The sequence below is a fragment of the Octodon degus genome, unplaced genomic scaffold (genome assembly GCF_000260255.1).
Source record: "Octodon degus isolate 3935 unplaced genomic scaffold, OctDeg1.0 scaffold00132, whole genome shotgun sequence".
Taxonomy (NCBI): domain Eukaryota; kingdom Metazoa; phylum Chordata; class Mammalia; order Rodentia; family Octodontidae; genus Octodon; species Octodon degus.
In genome coordinates this window covers 7,154,920-7,163,514 of record NW_004524708.1, presented here as the reverse complement: position 1 = coordinate 7,163,514, position 8,595 = coordinate 7,154,920, and the positions used below count along the sequence as shown (strand labels likewise).

Below are 8,595 nucleotides of genomic sequence, written 5' to 3'. Positions count from 1 at the left end.
TACCTGCCAATTTCTGCAAGTAGAAACATTTATGTATCATTGATAATTAGAAAGTTAACAGAAAACATGTTTGGCTGCAGGCAGGTGGCCCGCCCTGCCCTGCCCCCGCTTATTCCCAGAGCAGTGGCCCTCCCTTTTGGGTTCCTCTTCAGCACAGCCTGCAGCAAGTGCCTGTGGCTGCCAAGAGGATTCTCAGCACTATCCTGGGTTTCACTTTACAAACAAGAAAGCCATTTCTGACTCACATTATTGCAGGACTTTTATAATAAATGTGGTTACTTTATTTCAACTTCTGTAAAGGTCTAGTTGCTACTTAACACCTAGATCTAGAACGTTAGTCAGCCTTGCCATTTAGATGTTTTTGCTATTTGATTTATGAATATTACCATTTATATCAGTTTTTTAGTTCTCTACTAAGTGTGCTACATTATAGCTATCTTTAAAAATGAAAACCTTGGGGCTGGGGAGATAGCTCAGTAGACTAAGTGCTTGCCTGGCAAGCACAGAGGCCTGAGTTCAATCCCCAGTTCTGCCAAAAAAATAATAATAATAATAAATTAAAAAAATAAATAAAAATGAAAACCTTGTGGGGACCCCCCCCTTCTGTCCCTCTATAGGACAGGAGCTTTCTTTCCCCCAATAAATATATTCTGCGCTTTTTTTTTTTTTTTTTTTTTTTTTTTTTTTTTTTTTTTTTTTTTTTTTTGTACCAGGGATCAAACTCAGGACCTTGCACTTGCCAGGCAAGCACTTATTCCGCTGAGCTATCTCCCCGGCCCTTATTCTGCTCCTTAAAAAAAAGAATACCTTTATGTTTCCAAGCTGAGGAATTCAATCCTTGGCGGAATCCTGTGCTGGTCCCGCCCCTGGGGCGAGCTGAGTCCAAGACCCACCCAGTCGAAGTATGATGGCGCACACCTGTAATCCCAGTACTGGGAAGGCTGAAAACAGGATCACTACAAGTCCAAGCTGCGTAGTAAGACCCTGTACCAAATACATAAGGTGAAAAAAATAAAATAAAAAATAAACTGAGGAAGAATAACTCTTCCCCCACTAGAGGAAACAAGGGAAGAGTTAGGGTAACTTAGTACGCAAGCAGAGCAATGAGAAAAAAATGAGGGCTGAGGAGATGGCTCAGTAGAATAAGCACTTGCCTGGCAAGCGCAAGGGCCTGAGTTCGATCTCCAGTTCTGCAAGAAAAAAGAAAAAAATGATGGTGGGGGGTAGTCTGCCCTTAAGAATTTACCTTCAGAGATAGATAATACTAAAACCAAGACTCAAAGTTACGAGTCTTGCCAGTGCCAGTAGTGGTGAACCTATGTGGCACCGGGCTGTTTGTTGTCTTTGAAAGTTGTAAAAGGCCATTTCACTGCTGGATGGTTCTAATTACATTCCCACCAGAACACCAGTGGTACATACAGAACTGTCCCTTCAAAGCTTATAGTCATGGGTACCCCGCTGGTGGTATAAGCCAGCAGAAACACTAAAAGTTGTGTTGCTATGGGCCTCTGTCCTATAAGTCTTGTCATAGTCTTGTGATAACTGAAATGTGATGCCTGATCACTCGGGTCTGCTCCAGATGTCTCACACAGGTGCTGTGGGCTGGAGTCCCCTGGACCAGGAGTTAGACCCAGACTCCTGGCTCAGCAGTTTCTGCCCAGTAATATACTATAGTACTCAGCATTTTTAATAGTTTTGTGGGAGAAAAGTGGTGTCTTAGTGTATAAGATAAATTCTATGTGAAAGATACAAATGTTTCATCTTTTTATTCCTTTCTTTTTGAGACGAGACAGACAGAGTCTCACTGTGTAGTTCAGGCTGGCCCGAAACGTACAGTGACGTGTCTGCCAAGTGCTGACAAATTATTTTACCAGCAAACACATTGTGTGCCAGGTATAATTCTAAGAACACACTCGTAGTATGTGGCATTTTTTTTCTTTTTTCTCTCAAGACAGGATCTTACTGTGTTGCACAGGTGTGTGCCACCACACCCAGCTCATCTTCATTTTATTTTTCTTATTTTTTTCCTGAAGTATGTGTTAGGACCTGGTGCTATAACTTTCTAGTATTTGACAGTTCCTGTTAATCTAAGGGTACTTGTGGCATGTTTTTGGGTTTGGTTTGGTTTGGTTTTGTTGGTGGAAACATTGGATTTTTGAGAGCTGCTCTCTGTGTAGTGTAGGCTGACCTTGAACTCAACACATAGCCCAGGCTGGCTTTGAATTCATCCTACTGCCTCAGCCTCCCAAGTGGTAGGATTACAGGAGTAAACCATCACACCCAGCAGATTTTTTAAAGCATATATGTATGTCAAATTTTGGTGGCCAAGGCTTTATTTTCTGTCCTAATTTTTTTGTTTGTTTACTGGCAGTACTACAGACTGACCCCAGTGCCTTACCTTGTTTGTAAGCAACCAAGGGCTAAGCTACATCCCCAGCCCTCTACAATGATTGATTGAGAGAGGGTCTCACTGTGTAGCCCAGGGTAGTCTCAAGTGCCCAGCAATCTTCCTGCCTCAGCCTCCTGAGTGCTGGGATTATAAGCATGTGCTACCACGCCCATTCCTTTAGTCAAAGATTGATATAATTCAAAATTACTTGAGTGCTTGATCATGTGTTTTGTTAGACAACAGGAATTAAAGCAGCAAACAAAACAGGCCTGACCTTCTGGATGAGAAAGCCAGACATTAAACAGATAAGATCCTTCAGGGTGAAAAGCTGGGAAGAAAGTAGAAAGTGGGGGGCTAGAGAGTGGTGGATGAGGTGCTGTTTAAGTGAAGTGATCAGGGAGGGCCTCAGAATGGCAGAGGCTGAACCACAGCAAGCTGCATAGACATCTATGTGTCTTAGAAAATTTTCCTTCATCCCACACTTTAACATTTTAAGATTGAGTACATTTATTTAACCAGCAAACACATTGTGTACCAGGTATAATTCTAAGAGCACACTTATATGTGGCCATTTTTTCTTTTTTTTCTCTCTAAAACAGGATCTTACTCAGTTGCACAGGCTAAGAACCTGGAGCTAGTAATATGTACTGCCACACCAAGCTGTGTAGTTTCTTACTCTCCTGGTAAACCAAAAAAATTCAGCTTCAAAATTTGCTTTTTATCATCATACATACCATATATAAAATTATCTTAACAGTCTCTTCAGTCAGTATTTAGGCTAATAATTCCTGAAACAGAGGTCTCCTCAAACTGCCAGTGAGGTATTATATATTTTCCTCCTAAAAAAGCACTGGGAGACCTGTCCCTTTCCACAGTTTCCCTTTCTTTTATAAAGTTTCTTCCCATTTTACAGTATCTATTGTACATTTGGGTTCTTATTTACTCTCTGTGATGTTTACACACATGCAACTGGTTTATTTCACTTATGATTATGGTCTCAAGTTGCATCATCCATTTACCTATAGAAGTCTTAGTTTATCTTTCCTTATGGCTGCAGTGTATAAAATGATACTACATTGTATAAAAAAGACCACATCCTTTTATGTATTCCTAGGTTGATGGGCATTTAGGTTGTTTCCAAGACCTAGCTATTACAAAGTGTACTGCTGTAAACATGGATACACATATACCACTGTGGTACGATGATATTTTTAATTCTTCTGGGAAGACACCAAAAGGGGAATTAGCTGGATCAAATGTGACTGCCAATCTTGTTTTTCTGAGGAATCTCCACACTCATTTCCACAGTGGTTGCACCAGTCTACATTCCTACCAACAGAAAAGCATTCCTTTTTCCCCACAGCCTTTCTAACATTTGTTATTGGTTGATTTCTTGGTAATAGTCACTCTTTCTGGAGTGAGATGAAATGTTGGTGTTTGAATTTGTTTCTGGGGGGCCTTTCCATTAGCGCAATTGTTTAAGTGTGTGCTTAAGCAAAGCAGTCAGGCTCAGGATGCTGTGGTTCAATCCCCATGCCTTATCAGACCTGCCTTTAAAGCATCCTGAGCCAGCCCAAAAAACAAAAAAGTCCATCTTAATTTGCTTCTGTCAAATGACCAGTGATGTTGAACATTGTTTCAAGTATTTGCTGCTTGTATTTCTTCATCTAAGAAGTATGTATTCATCTCAAATGCCCATTTTTGGAGTGAGTCTTTATTTGGGAGCCTGGTATTTTTTGAATTCTTGATATACTCTTCTCTAAGAAGCAGCTGGTAAACATTTTTTCTCTCTCTGAGTTGTCTCTTCACTATGTTGGTGGGTTCTCTTGCTATGCAAAAAGCTTTTTTACTAAGATAAGAAAGATCCTAGTTGTTCTTTGTGATAGTTCCTGTTTGATCGGGTTTTATGGATAGCCATAAAGTCTTTGCATACACCATTGTCTATCTTCCAGCAGATTTTAGTCTAGTGCACTGGGAAAAATATGGGTCCAATTTTAATCTTGAGCATATGCAGAGCTAGTTTTTCCAGCACCACTTATTAAGAGTATGACTTTTTTTTTTAAAGCTTACCGTGAATGTGTTCTAAATACATGCCTTTTTTCTTTCCCTGCCCCTTCTAAAAAATAACTCTTGCCCAGGCATCCGCTACAGCACTGATGTGAGTGTGGATGAAGTGAAGGCACTGGCTTCACTGATGACGTACAAGTGTGCAGTGGTTGGTAAGTGCTCACTTGTCACTGTCTGACAGCTGCAGGGAAATGTGTTTGCACTCCAGGACATTTTAAAGATGAGGCTTCATCTTTTAAGTGGTTTTCTTGTTTGTTTGTTTTTTTGGTTTTTGGGGGGGGTTTTAATAGTCACTCACTGGATTTTCTTTTCTATTTTTTTCTTTTTTTCTTTTTTTTTTTTTTTGGTGGAACTGGGGATTGAACTCAGATCCTTGTACTTGCCAGGGAAGCACTTATTCTACTGAGCCATCTCCCAGGCCCCCTGGATTTTCTTTAAATGTAGTTCTTTGTTTTAAATCTCTGTCCATATTGTGCATTGAAACTTGGCTAGTCTTACAAACTCCCCTACAACATTAAAAGAAATCAATGTAGGTTTATTTCTTAAATTTTCTGAAATAAAACGTTGGGCTGAGGATGTAGCTCAGTGACACAGCACCTGCCTGGCACGCGCAGGCCGCGAGTTCCATTCTTGTACCAAAAAAATAATAATAATAAACCTTAACATTTTTTTGTAATACAGGTTAAGCATCCCTAGTCCAAAGATCTGAAATGTTCCAAAATACAAAACTTTCTGAACACTTGACACCACAAGTAGAAAACACACATAAATCAGGCATAGGAACCTGTAATCCCAGCAGAACCAGTAATCCCGGCATACAGGAGACTACCTGGTCTCAAAAACAAAGAGAAACTCCCTACTTGGTTTAATTCTCCAGGTTGGAGTCAAAACACAAAAAATACTATACAGAATTACATTCAGGCTATATGTATTTGGAACATAAATGAATTTTTATGTTTGGATTTGGGTCCCTTTCCCCAAGATAATCTCATTATGCATATGCAGATATCCCAAAATCCAGAACTCCTATTGGTAAGGAAGACTCAACCCATATTGCATAGTGCCATCTTTTTTATTTTTTAACATTTATATGGAATGATAATTTTGAGCTTTCCCTTTCAGATGTACCATTTGGCGGGGCTAAAGCAGGTGTTAAGATCAATCCTAAGAGCTATTCAGTAAGTATCAAAACAGTATGTATATACACCAGCATTTACCAAAGGACTTGGAATCAATTTCTGGACTCTTGTGTATCCCTCATATCAGAAAGATTGATGGCCTTCTTGAGTTTTCAGAAGGAATGGGGCTGGGGAGATAGCCCAGTGGTCTAAGCTCCTGTCTGGCAAGCACAATGACCTGGATTCAATCCCTAGTACTGCATGCCATGCCAGCCCTGGAACTCTTGGTGCACTGTGCCAGCCACTGAAACCAGGCGTAGTGATGCACACCTATAATCCCAGTGCTGGGGAAGCTGAGACCAGAGGATCACTATGAGTCCCAGCTACATAGCTAATAAATAAATAAGGAATGGGAAGCCAGTGTGGTGGCACACATCCATAGTCCCAGTACTCAAGAGGCTAAGGCAGGAAGATTGTTGCAAGTTTGAGACCAGCCTAGACCACAAAGTGAACTCAAGGCCAGCCTGAACTGCACAGTGAAACCCTGTCTCAAAGATTAATAAAGGGGTGGAGTATATAATTAATGTATTCAATGTATTGCCATATAAAAGGCTTAATTCAGTCTCTACATTTTCTTCTTTGGTTTAAAGGTGTTAATATCTTCTTGTTTATTTTTGGTTTTTGAGACAAAGTCTCATTGTGTTGTCTAGACTGGCCTTTGAATTCACAGCAATCCTGCATCGATCTCCTAAGTACTAAGATTAATGGCATGTACTACCGTGCATAGTTAATTCTTTCACATTTTTAGGCACTTACATCCATGTTCAAAAATTAATATGATCTGAAGATTTAATGTAGAGCTCTTGCTCTGGAGACAAATCACTAATCTAAGAAATGATTGTAGGGCCAGTGAGACAGCTCAGCAAACTAAACACCTGCCTTGGTAAGCACAGGGAACAGGATTTGATCCCCAGTCCGCATACCTTGCCAGCCCTGGCCCCCCAGGCACGCCAAGCCAGTGACCAGAGTCTGGGTGTGGTGACGCACGCCTGTAATCCCAGCACTGAGGAAGCTGAAAACAGGATCACTCCTAGTCCAAGCTGTATAGTGAGACCCTGTACCAAATACATAAAATGAAAAATAAATAATTGTATTTATCCTGTCCACTTCAAGTTAATGCAAATGACTTAAGTGTTGTATATACAACCATTTACAATCTATATAAATCATACCTTAATAAATACATATAATTCATTGTCTTTAAAATTTGCCATTTAAGCCAGACATGGCGTCACACATCTGTAATTCCAGCCCTTGAGAGCCCATAGCAGGAAGATCACTACAAGTTTAAGACCAGCCTGGGCTACAAAATGAGTTCAAGTATGGCCTGAACTGCACGGTGAGACCCTATCTCAAAAAGACAATCAATCAGTAAATTTGCCGTTTAAATAAAAATATAATTTTGAGAGGTTTTTTGGTTTGGGGAGGGGGTTTGTTTTGGCTTTTTTTGTGTTTTTGAGACAAGCTTTTACTATGCAGTTCAGGCTGGCTGGAACTCACTTTGTAGCCCAAGCTGTTCTCTAATTTATGTCAATCCTCCTCCCTCAGTCTTCCCAGGGCCTAGATTACATGTGTGCACCACCACACCTAGCTAGCGGGGTTTTTTTGTTTTTGGTGGGGGGTGGGGGAAGAATTAATGCAGAGAGGAGCTGGGATTTAAGCCCTAGGGTTTTTTTTAATTGAATTCAGCATTTTGTATGTGTTTAGCCTGTGCTCTGTGGCTGACCTGCACCCCCAGCCCTCCTACCCTAATTTTTGTTCCTTTGTTTTTTCTTTATAGGATAGTGAATTAGAAAAGATCACAAGAAGGTTCACCATGGAGCTAGCAAAGAAGGGTTTTATTGGTATGTATTGCTGTACGTGGTTTCAGCATATAGCGCAAGCATCTAAAGAGTAATCGTCTTAAACTCCTGTGAGAAGCTAAGTTCTCTTCTAAAAATTCTGAGCACACCAGGTGTCTGTAACCCATCTGTAATGGGGAAAAGCTCAGGTTTTCTGCAGGCAGCATGGACACCAGAGAGCAGTGAGAGTGGTGTAAGCATTGGGATTAATAGGTGTTATGCATTCCCTGCTGCAACATTGACAAACACATGGCTGGATTTTTTGGCTGTGGGTAACAACTAAATATAAAATATTTCTTTAATAAGTGTAAAGTAGTTTTTAAAGCAGCTTTCCTGAGCTGGTGAAGTAGCTCAGCCCACAGTCTAAAGGACCTGCTTAGGCAACCTCAGGGACCACAGTGCGATCCCCAGCACCACATTCTATGCCAGCCCCGCCCCCAGGATGGGCTGAGCCAGCCACAAAAAAATAAAAATAAAAAGTAAATAAAGCAGCCGGGGAGATGGCTCAGTGGAATAAGCGCTTGCCTGGCAAGCGCAGGGACCTGAGTTCAATCCCCGGTTCTGCCAAATAAATAAATTAAATAAATAAATAAATAAATAAATAAAGCAGCTGTCCTGTGTCTACAGCAGGAATCTGATGCTTCTGGAAGTGTTGCATAGGCTTAGCTTTCTCTTTACAGTGGGAACAACACAGGCCCAAGGTGGTCACTTATTCTGAGTCTGAGGATTCCTGAAACACTTCATGTTGGCTACCAGGGTTTGTTTTTTTTTAAACAATTTTTTATTTTTTTGGTGAAACTGGGGATTGAACCCACGCTGTTGTGCTTGCCAGGGAAGCACTTATTCCACTGAGCCATCTGCCCTGCCCCTACCAGAAGTTTTACTGAGCACACTAAACTTTTTTTTAAAAATAATTTTATTGAGAAACAAATAGCCATGAGACAGTTTTAAAGCCAATTACTAGCACAATTTCAATAATACTTTGCATATTGTTGTCTTAGTAGTTACTCATTGTACAAGATGCAGACATGATATCCTGTCCACAGACACTTTTAGAACAAATCTCTCTATTCATTGGATTAAGAGAATGCAGCTGTATATCTATCCTATTTTGAATATA

The 8,595-nt window shown here is 40.5% G+C and overlaps 1 protein-coding gene across 1 annotated transcript in view; it reads left to right on the top strand.

The window, feature by feature from the left end:
* Nucleotides 1–8,595, top strand: part of Glud1 (glutamate dehydrogenase 1) — a 41,034-nt gene that overhangs the window by 13,898 nt on the left and 18,541 nt on the right. The window contains exons 2-4 of the mRNA XM_004641239.2: nt 4,528–4,608; nt 5,579–5,634; nt 7,415–7,478. Coding sequence (XP_004641296.1) covers nt 4,528–4,608; nt 5,579–5,634; nt 7,415–7,478 — 201 coding nt within the window. The remainder of the gene's footprint in view (nt 1–4,527; nt 4,609–5,578; nt 5,635–7,414; nt 7,479–8,595) is intronic.